Here is a 21,163-nt window from a genome sequence, read left to right on the forward strand (position 1 = left end):
CCTTTTGAAGAAAACATAGGGTCTTCCTTTCTTTAATGGTCTAGAATATTTAGGTTTAATTCAGAATGCATCTCACCAGTTTCTCTAGCTACCTTTGGCTTCTGCAGACATCTGCCCCAATTCTTTTTTCCTCCAATTCATTAGTTGTCATTATAAAAATTTTGTGAATGTAAAAATATACTTTTGCCCATTTATATAAAATAGACGGCACTGCTAACAATTCAGGGTCTGTAAGTCTTCTGTTATTCTTGTTGCAGGTCAACAACAAAAGAGACAAGGAGGACTGGGATTAAAAAAAAAAAATGAAGAAGGGGTGGCAAAGGGCAGAGCTGGTGTGGCAAGGTTTGTAACAAAGCCATAGAATGATCAAGGCAGAAAGATGTCAGCCAGCTTCCGCCTGAGCTGGACCACGGCTGTGTCCTGGGAGGTAGGGATGAGGAGCCGGTGACAGGCAGCATCTGCCTTTTCATGAAGGCCTCACAGGGAGATCTAAGATACCAGAGCCCTGGGGGGTAGGAGAGGGTGCTGCGAAATGTCAGAGAAAGGTCACGGAAGGCTTTCTTCCTGGCCCCATATCCGAGTGGCTCAGTGTCTCTGAGACCTTGAAGATGGGGCCTGAGACGAGACTGACAACTGCGTGTCTCTACCATCCCCCGCCCCCCAAGAAAACTGGTGAAAAGGTCAGGAAAAGGAAAAAAAAAGAGGTCTCTGACTGTGCCTGCTATCAGAAGCAAAGTTCCAACAAAGTTAAAAGCGTCTCGGGAGGAGCATGGCTGGCAAGTGGGAATGATTCTGGGGTAGCGAACTGTGATCACGGGCACTGGATTGACTTTCCCGCATGCTTCTCCTGCCCCGTCCCTCAGCCCTGTTTTCTCCAGAAGATCTTAAATTCCAAGGAAAATTCTCTTCTCGTGTTTCCCCGGGGGCTTGTGGATGGAGTGTTTGGTTTTAGATTTCAGAAAAGAATCCTGCTCTCAACCAGCATCCCCCAGAGGGGGCCCTCCTCCACCTCGGCTTCGGGGCACAGGACAGAGGCACAGGAGACCCCGCTGCCAAGTTGTTCGTCTTTTAAGTGACGTGGTGATTTACAGTAAGTTCAGATCTCCTAGCATGTAAGCAAAAGACATGTGTGCTAGAATCAGGATGTGATCCTTTAATTGGGGTCTTCAAAATACTGGTTACATAGGGTATTGGAGCTGTCACTTTGAATTAACTCAAAGCTGGGTGTTAGGCTCTTTGCTTAGACAGTGGTCACTGCTCTCAGTGATCATTTTATGCCCCTGTTTAATTTATTCTCCTAATTTTGATCTTTCTTGTTCTTTCTCACTGTGTGCCAAAAACTTTTTTTTTTTCCTTTCCTTAGTCTAGGCCAGGTTTGTGCTCCAGCTGCGCTTTCTTGATAACTGAGCCATCATTTATATCAGCATCTTAAAGGGCTTTTCTGCTTAATAGTCTCAAAGTGACATTAATTTAGAGGCATTAAGTGATACCTCTGTTTTTGTTGGGGGAAATGAAATTTCAAAGAGTCAGGCTCAGCTGTTTTCACAGACCCTGTCCTACGTTTTAAGCCCACCTCTGCCAGTAGTTTTGGCTGCTTTTTTAAGTCTGAGTTCTCACTAGGAATTTGCCAGATTATGCCCTGAAATTGTAGTTAGTTCCTGTATCAGCTGTTGGGTGGTTCAAGTGTGTCTGGAATTTCCTCATTTATCTATGGAAACTCAATTATATCTATTGTATTCACTTGAGCTGCTAAGTGCCAGGATTTGGGGAACATCCAATGTAAATTTGTTGAAAAAACATGAAGTCGATTTTCCTAACAAACACCGAGAACACCCACTGGTCAGTAGAAGGCAATACTGGCCTTCATTGGTGATGGTCTGACTAGGTCCCCTTTTTTTCCAGTAGCTGAGAGGAGCCTTTTTCTAGCCAGTGGCAGGTTTGCTATGTTAGGCTGAGCAATTCTTTGTTCATTAGTGGCCTAGAATCCCCAAGCTGACAAAGCAGTGTGTTTTAAAAACTGAGGTTGCGTTTTGAGAAACACAGACTAACAGTGACCCCCCCAAACCTTCGCGCCACCCTCTGCTTTCCCCCGCCTTTAGCCGTGTCTAAGTGGGTCAGTTGTTTTGAACCCTTCTGAGAATTCTTTATGTCTGCCTTCTTAGTGCAGTCGGCAGTGCATCAGTCTTTGCCATCACCTGCTCTTCAGGTCCCCTTTAGCCAGCTCCCAGTGACTTCCTTCCACCAGAACTCATAGCATTTGGTACTGTCCTGGCATGCTTTGTCTTCTCTGTTTGCCCAGCCAAAACCTGGCTTGTCGGTCGCGGGAGAGGTGGCAATCAAGGTTTAGGATACACGGAATGGTGAATGACAGAGCAAATGAAAAATGAAATGATTTGGGAAGGTAACTTTGTCTCAGTCGGTCTATGAGGATTGATCTCTGTTTCACTGGAGTTTGGCAGCTCTTCCTTGACATTTACAGAAAATTTTAAAAGACCCGTGTTTCCATACTCAGTGCGATGAGTATGGTAGGGCAGTGACTGCATTAGCGTTTCCTGATTATAATGGCTGCATTGTCTGTATTTAGAGAGTTTCAGCCAGCAGTCACTTATTCTAGGACCCTGGTTTCTCTCTTCCCCTTCTCTACTGCCTGTAGGCATGAGGTCAGAGAGTAAGGCCAGCACCATTAACTACCGGCTTCCTCTTTTTTCTGCTCTGGACTTCTTTTTTGTAGAAAAGGGTTCTCATTTAGATTTAAGGATATTAAATACTTCTTTCCAGACACACTCATGTGATCCCCCCTGAGTTTGAATATGTATGTTCCAGAGGTCATTTGTATAAAATAAGAGTTGCTCTGGTTGAAACCATTAAAGGAGATCTATTTTTGGAGTCCCATGTTAGAAGGAATAATGACTCTACGAGCTAGATCCTTAGATTTTACAGCATTCTGTGTTGAGTCTCAATACAGCCAGAAAACATTTCACGGCTGGCCTGGGAACCCCAACGGCTGGCCTGGGAACCCCGACAGCATGTATGATTTTGGTTTTTTGCAAATTGCTCTGTGGTCCAAACAAGTTGCTTAGAAATGATGTTTTTGGAACATAGCCCAATCACAGCTTGAGCTGGATCTTTTGCCTTCCACTTCCCCTTCTAATCCCTCATCATCTTACTCTTAATTTTTTTCCACTGGACGGTGAAGTTCTCAGAATTATACATGCACCATTCTCCCAGTCAGGAACTGAGATGTGGACTCTTGATGAACTAGCTGTTTATGTAAACCCCATATGAGCTTATTAAACACACCTGGGTAATTTTCAGGAATCATGGTCATTTCTATGTAGTGTCCTGCTTGGGGTTTCCCAGGTGGTACAGAGGTGAAGGATCCGCCTGCCAAGGCAGGAGATGCAGGTTCGATCCCTGGGTCAGGAAGATCCCCTGGAGGAGGAAATGGCAACCCACTCCAGTATTCTTGCCTGGATAGTTCCATGGACAGAGGAGCCTGGCGGGCTCTATAGTCCATGGGGTCAAAGCGTCGGCCGTGATTGAGCGAGCACTCATGCAGTGTTCTGATGACAGACTTCCAAGCACGTACTCTAAACTAGCCAAAATAACTGTATGGCTTTCACTGTGTTTGCATGCTCAGATCACTGGATGCTTCCTATTCTCAACTTCGTGCACCGCCCTTTGTTGGGGAGCAGTTGCTTGGATGAATAAAACACAGACCTTGCCCACAAGACACTTCAAATCTAGAGCACATATGTTTCCAAGGTAAAGGATTTGCTTCTACGTTAAGGGAGTAAGCTGTATGGCCTCCAGCAGAAGCCCTATTTCCATGGGGCAATTTCTGTACTCGTTCATGCCAGCATCCATGGCCTGGACCAGCTCCTCTGGTCACTCGTCAGCAGCTCGGATGGCTTCTGGCCAATCTCCAGCACCCTTTTGTGACTCTCTTCCAGAGCATTCCACAGTGGATGCTGACCTTGTCCAGCAGAGATGTCTTGCTCCCGTGTGACCGAGAGCATCTTGGTGGCCACAGACGTGACTTCCTCTGTCTCCCCCGTCCCACCCAACATGTAGTTTGGTGCCTTCCAGAGAGCAGGGCTGGAGGTGTGCTTCAAAAATGCAGCTTCTTTCCTGACTAATAGAAAGTGAGTACCCTACTCCCTTCTCTGCTTTAAACCTCTCACCATGGAACATGCCAGAAAATTATGGCTTTGCTTTCTAATCTGTCTCCCCTTCCATGACATCAGCACTCTGAGGGCAGGGAGCTTTCTCTGTCGGTTCCCTGACGGATATTTAGTGCTCACACTGGGGTCTGAAGTGTAGTGAGTGCTTCAGAAATACTCTGAATAATGGACGAGTGAATGAATGAATGAAGAATCTGCCTGAGTGTTCTCCAGGATTAACTGATACCCACCCACAGTAGGGTCAATTCTGCGATGTTCCTGGCTGGATCAGGTGAAAACATCTGTCTTAACGTATTACCACGATCCCATCGTAAATATCCCCCAAACAAGTGGAAGAGGTCAGTCATCTCCTGCTTCCCACACTCAGTCATTAAAATAAATGGCTTAGTCTGCACCTAAACCAGCTCCCCTGCTGACCCCGGGGAGACGTCAGTTCTTCATCCCAGAAGCAATCCAGGCGAACGAGTTTCGGTGAGAAACACTCTATTCATAATGAACTCAGTGGCTTTTCTTTAGACGCTGTTGTCAAATTAACTTTTATTGGCCCAGCAGCTCCCCAGATGTGGTGACACTATAATTCTGGGAGGCTCTGACTGTTTGGGAGGCTTTTAATGCTTGTGTTCATTACAAAGAATGAAAGGGAAACAGGAATGGTGGTGAGTGGTGCAGCGTGGCTGCAGGCATGTGGAGGTCCGGGCCACGCGGTCCCCCTCCCCCGGGGGTCGGCGGGAGCCAGGCGGTCCCTGTTGCTTTCCCCCTCAGCCACCTTGCCCCTCCTCCAGCGCCGCTTCTCCTGGGCCTTGCTTCTCCCCAGGCCCTGCCCCAGCTCTCTGCTTCGTCATGACGAAGACGGGATATATCCTTATTATTGCATAGTCATCATTGCTCCTATCAGAATTGTGTGCCGGTTTGGACAGAGACAGACTCAGAGCTGAACACTCTCGTTAGGGCAGGTCTTTTTTCTTTAGTGTTTTCTAACCCTGTTTCCATGCAATAAAAGCATAATATGTAAAAACTGGGGCAGCTGGTAATTATTATTTTCACATAGAACTGCCTGGTTATATTACAAATAGGGCAAAGCTTACAGTTTCTCTCATGTATTTCTGAAATCAAGGAGATGCTAGTAGGGAGGGCAAAGCTTATAGTTTCATATGTTTCTGAAATCAAGGAGACGCTAGTTGCAAAATGATGACAATAATGACAGAAACGTCACTGGCCCTACGGGGCATCAGGAGTAACTATTAATAAAGGAAAAAACTTTTTTAGGGTTGAGCTGAAGCTGAGTTGATTAACTTATTTCCTGGAGGAGAGATAAAGCTAAAGCTATAATTTATTGAAAATTAATGAAAATGAATCTTGGTGGCACTGGCTACCAAACTTGAATGAAAATAGGAATGTGAGTATACTGCATGAAAACAGATTTTCCTTCTGGAATGCCACTTTCTCCAGCTCTAGTATTGCCACTTATCTCACTTTCAGAGGTTTTAGTTTGAAAGCATTAATGATGTGCATGGGGCAGTGGCTCCGACGGTAAATAACCACAGAGCTTTCATCTTTGATCTGTAATTTCTTTTGATGTATTTTTTAGAGCACATTAGTTAACAATCTTAAATCAGAACTTCCTCTTCGTGAAGCTTTTGTGCTTTGTTTCAGAGGCTTGACATTGTGCTTGTTTTTTGAACAAATGGTTCAGAGCTCTTGTAGCTGAAGATTAAAATCTTTAAATTTTGGTGTCATCATTTATAAAATTCTTGATATCCAATTATGAGACTTTTATCTGGGGAGATAGTCTAGTGCTATAACCAGTGAGATACTGGCAAAAGAATCTGACTCCATGTTTGGTCGAAATATGCCCATTTTTAGACTTTCTTTACCTAGAGGAACTCATTTTTCATAATTGTCTGTTCAAATATGGCTTTCAAAATACGTTTGCTTGCTTTTATGGTTTATTGAGGACTTTTCTTTGGTGTTTGTTCACATACATTTGGACATAAATTTGGTTAAAGTAGAGCCTGGGTGGCATGAGGTGGTCACTCACCAAGACACTCAGGTGAAAGGCGGTATGGGAAAGCTTTGAAGTGGCTTCCCCAGGGAAGGCTGCTCATGGATGGATCAGTACCTGGACTTCTAGAGCAATGGCTTTGATTTTTCTGAAACAACCTCATGGAGGGGACTCCTCTTACTGATTAGGAATCCTGAAAACCATACTTTATTACTGGGATCCTTTCCAAGGTGCTCTCTGCTGCCTCCAGGGTTCAAGTATGCTTTCTCCAGGACATAAATTCTCAGGGACCTTACTGGGTCTGAGAGCGGGACTCTCTTGACCCTTTCAAGTATAAGGAAGAACTCAGAATTGCAGGACCGCAAAAGCGCCTTCAAGTCTGTGCAGACACGCATGTTTCCCATTTTCGGAGGAGGGAGAAGATGCTACTGGGGCGTGATGGGTCTAGAGGTGAGTCCTGTCTGTACTGTTTCGCTCCAGTCTTTTGACCTTGGGGATGTTACTGACATATCCAAACTTTAGTTTCCTGGTCAAAACAACTCCTACCTTACAGTTTTATTTTGGGGATTGAATGAGACAGTGCAGAATGGCCACTATACTGTAGGAGCTCAGAATGGAAGAGCTTTGTTGGTGCTCTGCCCAGAGACAGTCATTTCAGTGGAACTGGCCCCCAGAGCGCAGCGGGAAATAGAGCTCAAACCATTTTTGCATAGCTTAGCAGAAATTGCATGGGATTAAAAAAAAAGTATTTGAAAAGTAGAACTTGCATTTCATTTCTCTCTCTCTCTTTTAATCCAAATTCTGGGACACAAATCCATAAATTCCATAAACGTTCATGTCATGCCTTGAATTGCTCATTTTACCTACAAACGGGGTGTCTGAATTGCCTAGTGCCTCAGTGGCAAGGCTTTTATTCACCTACCAACTTAAAAGGCTAGGGAGGTATTTGAAATCTCCTTTGGGATTCTGCACAGGAAGATTATTTAAATTGTATTTTCAAGTATGTGTGATACCTACATGAAGTACAAAGCAAGAGTTTGGAAACTGTTTTATAGCCTCACAAATATATATGCTTCATTTTTCATATTAAGGATGGAAAGGATTATTATTGTTCAAGAACTCAAAAATAGTATTTCCAATGTTATATAAATTTAAGCCGCAGAAAAGATTCGGCACAGCCCTGTGGATCAAATAAAGAGAATGGTGGAAGAGAATACGATGTGTGCTTATATTTCAAAATCATAAACACGATAACTTATACTTGGACTCTGGAACTTGAATATTTTATCACAAGTATATAAAAGCCGTTAGTTATAGAAGAAAAAAAGGGGGGTTTCCCTGAAAGCTATTCAAAGGCTTGTGAGCTAGAAGGACAGAGGCCGGTTGCAGCATGTGTAGCCGTGGGAGAGATAAAGGATGAATGAAGTGACGGGAAGAAAGAAAGCCTAACAGAGGGACTACCATATACGCATTTGTTAACCAGCGTCCATAGAGGGGTGTGTTGCTCTCTCTCTCTCTCCCAACTTGTATGTGTCTTTTGCGGCACTGGCTGAGATTATGAAGTTCTTGGACTTCTCTGGAGAATCCGTTCTTAGATCAGAAAGGACCCTTGGGGTCCCTCGTCTCCTGTGGACCGTCCTGCCTTCCTGCGGAGGGGCTCAGAGGGGCGGGGCTGAGCTGGGAACAAGCCCGCGTGCCTGAGTCCACGTCAGCTGTCTCGTCCATGACACCAAGTAACCCTGGCCTGCACAGTTCTCTGAAAGCAAGTACAAAGCCTGATCTCTTCCTTCTGTAATCCTCAGCCCTGCCACTAATCCCTGGAAGGAAACCCACCTGTAGAGGAAAGCAAGAATCTCTCTCCAAAGTGTCCCACCTGCACCCTTGGATCACTTGCCTGCGTTTTCGCACCTGCAAGGCTGCGTCTCAGCAACAAAACAACTTGGAAGGATGCGACTTTGCGCACACAGCCCTGGGCTGAGGGCCTGGTCCTCCGTATGCTACTTAATGTCTCCGGGAAGCCCAGGAGGCTGGTGTTCTCAGCCTTCTTTCAGAGTCAGAAGCTGAGGCTGGAGAGGGTAATAACCATCTCCGAGCACAGGTACCGCAGGGAGGACGGGCACAAAGTCTCCAGCTCAGGACTGGCTGGCTGTGGAACCTCGGCCAAAAACACAGGAGGAGGGAACCTTCGTCTGCTGGGTGGCATGTTTTAAAATATTGGGGGTTGCAAGAAATGGGCAGAGACACTGAAACTGATGTCTCGAGAACATTAGCAAATGAAGCTCTGACATGCCCATCCTGTTGAAGCAGGAAGGGACAGGAGTGCGGCGGCCAGGGGAGGACCTTTCTGCTTCTGAGCTCGGAGCTGAGCACCGCCTCGCTCCGCGGCTCACAGCACTCTGTTCTGTGACGCACTGCCCGGACAGTTCTCAACAGTCCAGAGACATCTGTCTGCCAGGATCCTCAGCAGACCGCAAGGGCACCCACCCTCGCCCCTGTTGGAAATCGTGGCCGTTCCAGCTAACCAGGTGGAAGACCTCCATCTCAGCTACGTGGGTGCATCTGGGCAAAAGGAACCCAGTCTCCTCCTAGAAGGGCACACAGCCACCCTGAGACAGGGTCACCTAAGGTGTTCAACTTCCCCTGCGCTCTGAGATGGGGGCCCCCATGCCTCCTGCTGGGACCTCGGTGACCCCAGGCAGCTCCCTAGCTGTGGTGGTGATGCTGGGTTTTCCTGTGGGTTCTTTCTGTGCTGTGATTGAAATTAAATTGCCCCCTTATGCTTCCTGTGTAATTTCGATGCAGTATTTATTCTGTTTGGGCATGGGTAATGAGAGGAAATTCGGAGAGATTTCTCATCCCCCGACAGGGCTCTCTGAAGACTGCCTGATGCTGAGGGATTTGTCAATAGAAGGACACAGGTGAAGCCAGGATGTAATTTCCCTCCATCTAGCATCGATACCTAGGTGAAAGCAGGTCACGTCGTATGACTGGGTGTGGAGATGACCTCTGATTGCTGCTGGTGGGAGAGGGAGGCCTTTTTTATGTCGTGTATGTATATACATAGAAATTATAGGTATGTGTATAAGACATGTGTGTGGAGGCACACACACACACAGAGTTCCCCAGCAGAATCCTGACGGTTTTATGGGCTGCTGCTGCTGCTAAGTCGCTTCAGTCGTGTCCGACTCTGTGCGACCCCATAGATAGCAGCCCACCAGGCTCTGCCATCCCTGGGATTCTGCAGGCAAGAACTCTGGAGTGGGTTGCCATTTCCTTCTCCATTGCGTGAGACTGAAAAGTGAAAGTGAAGTCGCTCAGTTGCGGCTGACTCGTAGCAACCCCATGGACTGCAGCCTACCAGGCTCCTCCATCCATGGGATTTTCTAGGCAAGAGTACTGGAGTGGCTTGCCATTGCCTTCTCCGGTTTTATGGGCTGGTGAGCAGTTAAGTGTAGGCTAGTACAGATGAGTGTCAGTGACCCGTGGACTCTTCAGAGGAGGGCCTGCGTTCTTTGACGAGTACCTCCCCGCACCCCCGGCCCTCGGCTGGCACAGTAACAACACTTGGAGACTCTTGCTATTAACAGAAGCCTTCTGAACCTGTGAATGAACGATACACCGTCTGTAGGACACTCACCTCTGAGTTTGCCCTGCGCCCGATATGGTAACCTGGTTTCTAGCTGGGGAACTGTGGTCCCTACATTTACAAGACCATGTCGCAGGAGCTGGCAAACTGGCCCATGCCCCACGTCCGGCTTGCGCCTGTTTTTGTGACGTTTCATGCAACCATGGTCGTATCCATTCATACATGTACTGTGTACGGCTGTGCTCATGATGTAGTGGTGGATCTGAATCATTTGAATAGAGACCACATGGCCCGCAAAGCCTGAAATAGATACTATCTGCCCCTTTGCAGAAAAATTTTGCTGACGTCTGTTACATTGGAAACTGACCCTGAAATCTCTTAAAAACACAGGTCCTGTAGGCTCAGGTCCTTATGTCTACATGTACACGCTCTGCACACACCTGCACCCATTCTGTGGCTTCCTTTTCAGTGATTAAAATGAAAAACAAAGTTCAGCAAACATGACTGCAGGGTTCCACGCTGGGTCTACCGTCCCTTAGATCTTTATTCCTATCTCCTATGCCTGCAAGCCCACCAAGAGCTTTGTTCTCAAAGGCCCCTGATCTCAGGGCGATTCCCTTGGCTCGTGTTTTCCTATCGCTGCGTGCCCTGGATCCCTGCCATGGAAAAACCCCCTTCCCAGGGAGGCTGAAAAAGAGCCCATGGCGGGGAGACTGAAGCACTGGAATTAGAACCCTTGCTGCAGCTTCCCTGGTGGGTGCCTTAGTCCATGGAGAATCTGCCTGCCAAAGCAGGAGACCCAGGTTCGATCCCTGGGTTGTGAAGATCCCCTGGAAAAGGAAGTGGCAACCCACTTCAGAATTCTGGCCTGGAGAATCCCATGGACAGAGGAGCCTGGCGGGCTCCAGTCCATGGAGTTGCAATAGTTGGACACAGCTAAGCAACTAAACCACCGCCACTGCAGGCTACGAGGCTCCTGGGGCTTCCTGGTTATTTAAGATTTCCTCCTCTTACACGATGGCCCCACATCTGCTCTGAGTCAGTACAGAGCCCCCGGAGCTTTAGGGTTTCCTGTCTGCCCGTTAGTCACATCTCAGGGGCCCGTGTGACCTGGTTCGGCTGTTCCTCCCTCTTCCACACACACCTAAGCCGGCAGGTGACGCCTGGCTGATGCTGGAATGCTCACTCAGTCGTGTCTGACTCTTTGCAACCCTATGGACTGTACCCCGCCAGGCTCCTCTGTCCATGGGATTCTCCAGGTAAGAATGCTGGAATGGGTTGTCATGCCCTCCTCCAGGGGATCTTTCCGACCCAGGGATCAAACCTGGGTCTCCTGTATTGCAGGTGGATTCTTTGCCACTGAACCACCAGGATGCTAGGAGAGACCCGACCAACGAAAGGGCCCATTACATTCTGGGCAACAGCAGATCCTTCCTTCTTGCTGGATGGCTGGGATCAAGCTTCCCATCTTGTTTGCAGGTCTTCTCCAAAGACCAGAATACCATGGGGTTGTCACCAGCCAATGAGTCCCTCAAGACATGAAATGTGTGGGTGCCAGCGTGTTAGCAGTGAGCAGCCGTCTCTGCCAGATGCCTGGTGAAGGTGCAGCACTTGAGCCAAGGGCAATGGCCCCACAGTCCTGGGTCGGGGGTCACCTGCCCAGCAGCCCACGGCTGCCCTGGGGAATTACCACCGTTAGAAGAATTGGCTGGGTGTCTAAACTCAGTGTCCCATCTGCCTGCTTCTCAGCTTTCAACGACGACATTTGTGGCTCATTTAGATAGTCTGTGTGACTCTGAACTTCCCGGGAAGAGACAAGAATAATGCTGAGAGCTTTGAAATAAGCAGGATCATTCTTGGCATTCACGCAAATAGAGGGATCAAAGGCTGCCTGCACTGCATAAAGGGAGCCGTTTTCGTGAATTGCCCAGACGTTCTACAAGGGGCTAAAAAAGGCAGGGTTTCAAACACTTTTTGCACATCTACCCACTTACAGAATGCATCCCATGGAAATGAGTGTCTCAGGACAGAGCCCTTTCTTAGTGACCTCTGTGGACAGCATCTTTAAGCTTCCAGCATCCCTGCTTAATAGAAGGTGGAATTGAAGCTCGCTGAGATTAACTTGCCTACACTGAAAACTTTCTCTGCTGAGGCCTTTCAGAAATCGGTATAATCAAACGAGAGTCATGAAAGAGTCCCTTCTGAAAAGTAATTTGGAAGCTACTGAAAATGGTCTTGGTTTGTGATACAGAAATTTCTATGCACAGAGGAAGAACTGTTATACACGGCTTGCCTGGCAGACTTGGTAATGCAGTTTAAACTCTATAGTGAGTTTACATAAACAAGCTCAACAGTGCAAAGAAGTTCTATTCAAGTTAGACATTCAATATAATTTGCACACAGCCACACTGAGCCAAGCTCAGCGTACTCTGTCTTCCTTCGCTGGGTCCTGACTTCACCCACAAGAGCAAGCCTGAGGCCTTGCTGGGCCTGGGTCAAGCCTATGATATAGTGGGAACTTGGGGACAAAATGTGTCACTTGGTTTTAAAGCAGTGAGCTTGGCAGTGCACACAGCATTCCTGCCCTCACTGAGACTCCTCCGGCTGTGGATACAGTTTTATACAAAGCAGGTCTTTTCTCGTTGATTTGGGGGTGGGGGGTGAAGTGGACTGAACCCGGATTCTGATCATCCTTCACGGGTGATGACTTGGAGTGTTTCCCAGTATTTTAACTTGGTCATGAGACTCCTTGTCGGGTTACATAATGAGTACGTAATCATCTACGTACAGTAGAGTGAGTTTTCCCATTTTTCATCATGAGATGCAAAGATACCATTTCTTGGCTTGGATTGAGTACATAAAGTAAGTCCCGTGAATTCCTCATTCTACTAAAACTCCTATTCTCCAGCTCAGATTGAGTACATAAAATGAGTCCTGTGAATTCCTCCTTTAAAGCGACTGTCCAGGGCACACCCTTCGGAGAATTGGTCTAGGGCTCAGGGCAACAGAAGGTTAAATTTTCAGGATTTTGTGAGCTGGTTGATTCTGGCCACCATAGCATTCACACCATGGAAATCAGCAAATGCGGCTTACTCCCCCGTCCCTCGAGAGTCAGTGGTTAAAAATGTATCAGTATCCCCCAGCACTTCTGTCCTGCACCCAGACCCCTGAGAAGGAGATGGAGAAGGAGTGTGCCTCTCATGTGCCCACCTTTGAGGCTGCTGTCTCCTAGTATATTCTGACACGGAAAACAGTGGCGGAAATTCAAATTCTGGGCGAATGAATGACCCTGGGCATTGAACTAGAGGGGTCACCTTCAACGTGGGTCTTGGAATATGAAACCACTTGTCTCACCATTATCCAGGGAGCTTGAGAGGGAGGTAGAAATGAAGATTAGAGTAAGTCCCCTACATATGAATCAGTTCTGTTCTGAGAGCGTGTTCATAAGTCCAATTGGTTCATAAGTACAAAAATGTTTGAGCCTAGGTACCCAGCTAACACAATCAGCTATAGAGTACTGGACTGTAAAGGGTTTATCATACTTTCCCGACAAATAAGACATAAAAAACAAACACAAAATAGAAAACATTAATCTTATAGTACAGTGCCTTGTCCAGTAGTACAGTACCACAGCTGGCATACAGGGGCACCTTCATTTCTTTGAAAGCTTGCAGCTTGTAGGTTTCCTATGTAGGGACTTACTGTATTAGGAACGGATGTGGGAGTTCACCCCGATACGGTCCTGCCTTTCTACCAGTAACTTGACCCGTGCAGACAACAACTGAACTAGAGGTTGATTTCTAAGTCAGAACATCCTTTGCCTTGATCTAAGGTGCCCGCTCAACAGGTTAGGAGCCAGGCACTGGACCTTGTTTTGGGGACACTGGGGCCAAGGCCTTTTCATGATGATGAAAGTATTCTGTCTCGTATAAGGGTCGGTTGCCACCTGTGACTCTTGGGCACCTGTGAGATTGCTGATGTGAGTAAAGCATTTTCAATTGTAATTAATTTGAGGGTGCATTTCAGTAGCCACCCAAGGCGCCTGTATTGGACAGAGCAGCCCAGGGCTTGCAGTTACCTCGCTGGGGGTCGGCCTGTGTGTGGAGCATGTAGAAGTGCACTCATCACAGTGAATGCGTAGGTATAGCAGAAACATGGATTGCACCTCCTTTCTGAGCTTTCAGAACCCAACCCTGCTAACCAGCAAGGCAGCCCTCGTGCCACCATGAGAAATGAAGAGGCGCCTGGCCCTGGGTTCCATGCACCCCTTGTCCTGCTCCCCTTCCCATCTGCAGGACAGGCGATGAGCAAGGGACAGGTGAAGAGGTGGGGCACAGAGGCGAAGCCCCTGCCCCAAGTCCTCAGAGCCAGAATTCCCATCTAGACGTGTCTTAATAAACTCAACACCACTTGGTAGACTGACGTAGCCTCAGAAAACTCAGATTTCAAGTAGCTCTCCACCCTTGTTCTAATAGAAGGAGCCTCGATCTAGAACACAGTTGTCCTTGCACAGTGTTTGTGGATGATCAACCCATGCAGGGCTTTATTTGGGCATGTACACCCGTGAGAAGCATGCTATGTAGATACACATTTGGTTTTACACCATTTGCTGAATTTTATTTCCCGTTTGGTGATGCTGGTGTCTTTCTGTTTTGCTGTCTGGTTTAAATCACGAGCAGCTGTATCGAGGTCTGTGATCGGTCCTGTCTGGGCTTTTAATGTTTCTATGGAATGTGCTCTGCTGATCAACAAATCCCTTATAGACCCACTGCACTGGGTTGCTTTTGGCTGTGTATTTATTCAAGTCCAAATGATTGAAATGGGATGAAAATGGAGATGCAAACCCAAAATTCAACAAAGACTTTTGAAAGCCTTCTGTCATGGTAGGTTACTACTAATCTCCTGTTAGAGTAGTTTACAATTGGCTGCTCATTTTGCTTCATCCTGTCAGCTGCAAGCAATGCTAGGTCATAGGACGTGCCAGGCAGGGGGCAGGGGGTGGCGGGTAGGTTACTGACCATCAACTCCTTTTGTACGTCGACCACCTGCATGAAGCCAGATGCCAAGGGCGCTGTCTACATCAAGCAGCTTGGCTCTGGGGCCAGGCCTTAAGCCTCCTCTGCTACCTTGGAACACAGAGGTTGTTTCCTCCCCTTAGTTTGTAAGATGGAAACACGATGTGACTCAGTCACAGCCATCCCGTGCACAGGGTGGCTTGCGGTCCTGACAGTGCATTTCTGGGCTTAGATCATGCTGGCCTGCCTGTCAGCTCACTTAACCAGGGACTGGGGCCCACAGGGTGAAGGGTGCTAATCACATGAGGCCAGAGGGCACTGTCTCAGTTGCCACCTCCAAAACACGAGCTGGAAGAATCCAGACAGCATCACAGGGGAATGGGAAAGAGCTGATCGGCCATCTCAACAAAGCCAATGAACCACAAGGTTATTTCAAGAAGCACAGAAGCAGAGCAGTGCTGGCTGTTTCCCATCAGCCTAGCACACGGCCTGGCCTTCCTAGCTAAGAGGCTCAAGACTAACGTCCCATCTTTAGGTCATTTGTTGTTAAATTCTCTGCTGCACAATTTCAAGTTCAAAAGATGGGAAACAAAGTTCAGCAATCTGTTATCAGTGGCCGACAGTCCTGGCTGTTAACATTCTCTCTCCTGCCCATCTGGATACACAGGGCATCTCATGGAGAAAGGCGTCTCTCTCCTAATCATATACAGATAGCATCTGTCTAAGAATGGACATCGCTTCTGTAAGCTCCAAGTAAGATGGGGGCAGGGGGGAACCATATTGTCTGTTGTATAAAATATAAAACCTGGTATAGTCCTGAATGTCAATGTTATTCCAATTATTTAGCATAAGTGAGTCAGCATTTACTTTTCAAAATGCCATCCGAATTTCTTTTCCATTACTAAAAGGCAAGTCGCTTCTTATTCAGATTAGATATTCTGGACTGGCATACCTATTGTACTTCATCAGTGTCATGAACTTTAGCCCCCAGAGCTAAAAAGGGATGCTCCATCCATTCATTCAAAATGTACTCAAGTCCAGACCAGGCCCATGAATGCTAGCCAACAAGTCAACCTTGCAGGTGAGGATGAATGAGTTTTAGGATCACAGAATAACCTGGGGCCCCTTTGAACTTGCCCCCTCCCACCTATCCTCAGACCTGAATCTGTTCTCAGAAATGCTGGCTCTGGTCTCATTTAGGGGTCTGGGCTTTGGGGGCTGGCAGTGGCCCCCCCCCACCCCCACCCCCAGAGGGTGGTGAGCCTGCAACGGGCACTGTAAGACCGGCGGGAACATACATACCCTTCCCGGTGGGCTTCTCCTTTCTCCAGCTCCTGAATGACCCCCAAGAGCACTTTGATGGTTTCCTGGCTTGAACTGATCAAGTTCTCCATCATCTGAAGCTGGGCTTTCAGGTCGACCACTTCCGTGTGAGGCACGATTTGTCGGCATTCTTCATCTGCAGCGAGCGCCTGGGGACAAGGCTGGCGCTCCTGCCCCGAGGGGGCCTGAGTCTGCAGGGAGGCGTCTTCTTCGCTACATTCCGGGGACAGGCACTGCGTCGGGGGCGAGCAGGCCGGGGCGACGACCGGCCGGGCCTGGAGCCCGCTGGCCTGCGCAGCCGTTCTCCGCTCCAGGTCGGCTGCGGGGCAGAGGGACCACTCGCTCGAGGGAGCGGAGTTCGACAAGGCCGGCGCAGGGGCCCTGGCGCCTGGGGCGGGTGCGTACACGGTGGCCACCTCGGTCTTAAACACCCTCCGGTGGGCCGATGGAGCCGGCTCCTCGGTGTCCGGGGTCGCCCTGCCCTGCCTGGCTTTCCCGAGCAGCTGGTACTCCAGCTCCTGGGAGGACAACCGAGTGGAGTTCTGCACCGGAGCATCGCGGTAGCTGTGCCGGTCAGGGGTTTTGCACGGCTCCGCGCAGTTGACCCCGGTGGGCGGCCCCAGCGCGTTCACGTGTTCGTCGGAGTGGAAAACCAAGGCTGTGGTCTTCTGTACCCGGCCCGCGCCCCACGGCCGGGCCTCCTCGCCCGGCCCTTCCTGGCTCTTCTCTTTCGCGTCAATTACCAACCCGTTGTTCTGACTTTTAAAGGCCTCGGTGCCTGGGATGCTTTTGAGAGTCCCCTTTTTGCGGTCCAGAGGGAAAGTCTGGTAACACTTCTTGAGGTCGGGCGAGGTCTGCACACCTGTGCTCTTGGTGACGTTGGGGATGGACCGCCGGGCCGGCACGGTCATGTACTTGCGGTAGGCAGCCCGGCAGGATGCAGGCCTGGCCTCCCGCTTGTCACCCTGCAGGCCCGAGGCGAGCTGAGTGTCCCTCTGCTCGTTTTGCGCCTCGCAGATGTCCTTAAAGCGCACCTGCAGGGCTTTATTCCGCTTCTTAATCTGCCGGTTGGGATCCAGGGCATATTTCATCTCCAGGGCCAGACAGGCGGCAGGCTCCACTTCACTCGCAGAGGTCGTGAGTACGCATTTGCTGGGTTCCTTACTGACCATGGTTCCTGCAGGCGGATACAACAACAGACCTTGTCAGTGGAACAGAAACCCACAGGAAACCACAGGCAGCGCAGGCTTTGGGCCAGAATGACGGATGCCTGCTCCCTAATTATTTTTAAACAGGTGAGGTCGGCCTTTATGTTAAGGAAAATCAGACAGGCAGAGAATCCCTGGCAGGCACAGTTTGAAATGTTTCTCAGATATTAAAGCTTGCCTCCCTCTCCATGTAGGATACACTCGTTTTTCCTTTGATAGTAAGGCATGTTTCCCCATCAGACAAACCTGTTTTACTATATTCATCAAGAAGCCCAACGACTCTGCCTCTTCTGCTTTTTTTTTTCTTGCAGATTGCTGTTTTGCAGGCACATCTCCACTTCACAGGCAGATGGTTTTTCAAAATGCAACTTACTTGGTTTGGGCTTTTACTACTTTTTTGAGGGCTACCGATTAATCTATTATTGGAATCCGAGAGGATTGCTATTTTCTCTTAAAGACATCTTGGGGATTCTAGCTCCTGATCGGATAAATGTGGAGAGTCCTCCGATGAGGAACTGAACTATATCTATTTATGTTAGCCATTCTGGATGCTATGTGATAGGGTGCCGGGCTGGTTTATGGGAAAACTGTAAAGGGAACAGTCTCAGCAGTATGGCTTGCTTCTCATGGGTTAACATCAGCCATAGCGAGGGCATGGGTTTCCTGGTTTCTACAAAGTCTGTGTTAGCAACTCTTTTCTTTGATTCTGTGGAGAGGGGTATTTGAAAATACTTAAAAAAAAAAAAGAAATTATTCATTCTAGAATCAAGTTTTGTGTTTTGATCACAACCTCTGCAAATGAACACAATGGTGGTTGTTTCAGGATTTAAATTCTGAAAGAAAATAAAATCACAAGGCTTTATGTTAATCATGCAAATTCATCTTGGGCTGAATTATTAAATGCAACTAAGAAGATGCAGGTGGCCAGTGATTGCTCTGGGGGAATACCAGTGGGTAAAATGCCTTCACTTTATTAGGCAGATTCGCAGCTGTTTATCACACATGGAAGGACTTTCTTGCGGGCTGAACTGAAAGCAAGAAAATACAGTTAAGTATGCCTTTTGTGAGTTAGTGTTTGCTTTTTCCCCTCCCTGTGTTCGAGAAGAAAGCAGAAGGGAGGAATCTGGGGTGTGGAGGGCCCTGGTGTCCAAGCGAGGTGACCAGAGAGGCAGGGTCATTGACAGGAGCCGGTGAGAGCAATGCAAGAACAGGCTCAGGCTGCCATGACCCACCCACCACCCAGGGACCCTCATGGAGCCTCCCATGGCACTTCCTGTGAAATGCCATAGGCCCTGTGATCACGTGACTGCCGCTCTGGGATTCAGGGGTGTGCGGTCTTCAGGTGCTCTGCTGGTAGAGGAGAGCCATGCCTAATACCTTCAGTGCCACTCATCCCGTTGCAAGGAGGAAACTCGAGTTCAGAGAGGTTAGGTCACTTGTTCATAGTCACACAGCAAGTGAGACACACAGGCAGGATCCTGATCTACCTGCCCCCTCGAGTCCACATTGTTTCTCATACCTCAGGAGTCCAGTGAACAGAGAGGCAGGCCACTTCCCTACGTCCCTGAGTTACAATTGCAGGCCAACAGGGCTGGTGTTTCAGGGAGGAGCCCAGAGCCCTTGGCCAAGAGGGAGTTAAAGATCCGCCTCCCCCCTCCCGCCACGCAGAGTCTGGGACTCCGTTAAGTTGACATTGCAGGCCAGCATGGCACTGGTGTGCTCTGAAAGTTCACTAGTGTTACTGAATGAAAGGCTTAGAGAAAAAATGCAAGCACTTCATCAATTATGCCTTGAACAGTGAGCCAGTAATCACGTTAGAGGACATCAGAAGTAATCCCTGCAGAGCTTGGTTCCAATCACATCAGGTTTCCCAGCCTTGGCATTCTTGGTGTTACGGGCCAGGTGAGTCTTTGTTGGGGGTTGTCCTGTGCCGTGTAAAATATGCATTAGCGTCTTGGCGTCTCTCAATATTAGCAGCACCCCCACTCTAAAGTAACAGCCAGAAGGTCTCCAGACGAGTAGCCCTGGGGGTGCCTAACTGACTCCTATTGAGAACCACTGCATCAGACCTTTAACCTTGTGTGGCTAGAGTGTGTCCTGAAGCTAAGGCAGGGGTGGAAAGCCACGTGAGAGACCAGGAAGGCATCACAGTGTCCCACCTCCCCAGGAGGCATGCAGAGTGCCAGCTCTGAGGCTCTAGTCTGCAAAAGATGTAGCTCGGAGCTCAGCCAACACGGAGGTGAGTCCCACGGCAGCTGTGTGTCCTCTGACAAAAGAATTGATCTGAAACAGTCATATCTGGGGGGAGGCAGGAGCAAGACAGAGAACAGGTCTTCTTTCGTCTTTGGCGCTCTACTGGGCACTGGGGGTATTTGGAGATGTCGGTCATTTGAAACTTGAAAAATGAGGCCGTTTTGGAAAGACGGAAAAGGCAGAGATACAGACTGAACAAGATCATGGGTGATGGGGACAGAGCGTGCCTGATAAGGGTAGATTATATATGTGTGTATAGATATAGTTGAGAGACACTTATCCCATAAGGTTACAAAGATGCACACAAGGGGCCTCGTGTGAGGGAGAGAATAGGGGCAGTGGGGGTAATAAGGAAAGGAAACCTTAACCCTCTCTCGTAGCTTGTATTCATTCTCTAAAGCCTCAGCTGTCCAGGTGTGTCAGAATGTATTGTGCCTTCATCCTGCAGAAGACCTTCACACTAGGGAAAATTTGAAAGAGAGAGCATCTTTACAAAAAGCAATTTACTAGTAATTTTTCAGCCTTTTCCCTGCCACGACTGAAAAATGTGTGTCTGAATAAGTTTGTCCTACCACGCTATTCATCATCACGATTTGCCAAGAACTGCACTGAAATAATTTTTTTCCATCAGTCTGCTGGTTTGGAAAGATATTCTGGTCTTGGACCCAACCATCAAACTAATAAAACAAATCAGAAGAATTAATTGCCGGTGGCAAAATAATAATAATAATAAATTCCTAGTCCCTTGGACTGCAAGGAGATCCAACCAGTCCATTCTGAAGGAGATCAGCCCTGGGATTTCTTTGGAAGGAATGATGCTAAAGCTGAAACTCCAGTACTTTGGCCACCTCATGCGAAGAGTTGACTCATTGGAAAAGACTCTGATGCTGGGAGGGATTGGGGGCAAGAGGAAAAGGGGACGACAGAGGATGAGATGCTTGGATGGCATCACCGACTCGATGGACGTGAGTTTGGGTAAACTCCGGGAGTTGGTGATGGACAGAGAGGCCTGGGGTGCTGCAGTCTATGGGGTCACCAAGAGTCAGACACGACTGAGTGACTGAACTGAACTGAAAAAGCATATGAAAAAATACATATGTATAACTGAGTCACTTTGCTGTACAACTGAAATTAACACAGCATTCTAAATCAACTATTTTTCGATAAAATTTAAAGAAAAAGAAAATGATTGTGTCATGCAAGAAAACTGGTTGTTCTCTAGATAAGAGTCCAGGAGACAAGTGGAACTTCCTGGCGTGCTTGTTTTTCACTTCTTCATGCATTTGTTCATACACGCCTTACTGTGTAGCCTCAACACTCAGTCCGTACGTTCCCGGTTTCTGGGTGCTAAACCAAGGCCGGCCCTGTCCTGTGCACTTCACTCTCATTTTCTCCCTGATCTCACAGCATCCTCACAGCAACGACACTATTGTTACCCTCAAGCTGGAAACAGAGGAACTCAGGCACTCGATTTTTTTTTTCCGGATCTTGCTCAGAATCACACTGCCAGTACATCCCTTTAAGTTCCCGGCCTGGGGAAATTTGTAACCTGAAATGACCCATGGGAAACCACAGGAAGCATCAAACACTGG

The 21,163-nt window shown here is 48.1% G+C and overlaps 2 protein-coding genes across 4 annotated transcripts in view; one reads left to right on the forward strand and one right to left on the reverse strand.

Annotated features, from left to right (window-relative positions):
• Positions 1-21,163, forward strand: part of DOCK1 (dedicator of cytokinesis 1) — a 556,534-nt gene that overhangs the window by 245,379 nt on the left and 289,992 nt on the right. The gene's annotated exons all lie outside the window — the stretch shown is intronic.
• The window catches only part of INSYN2A (inhibitory synaptic factor 2A), a 62,742-nt gene that overhangs the window by 23,693 nt on the left and 17,886 nt on the right, over positions 1-21,163 (reverse strand). Inside the window, exon 2 of one of the 2 annotated variants that reach the window (XM_002698567.6) lies at positions 16,090-17,287. In XM_002698567.6, the coding sequence (XP_002698613.2) occupies positions 16,090-17,282 (1,193 nt within the window). In that variant the 5' untranslated portion in view covers positions 17,283-17,287. Of the gene's footprint in view, positions 1-16,089; positions 20,258-21,163 lie in introns of those variants that run through there. The other variant, XM_015460787.3, reaches the window with a different exon arrangement.

Source organism: Bos taurus, chromosome 26, assembly GCF_002263795.3.
Source record: "Bos taurus isolate L1 Dominette 01449 registration number 42190680 breed Hereford chromosome 26, ARS-UCD2.0, whole genome shotgun sequence".
Classification (NCBI taxonomy): domain Eukaryota; kingdom Metazoa; phylum Chordata; class Mammalia; order Artiodactyla; family Bovidae; genus Bos; species Bos taurus.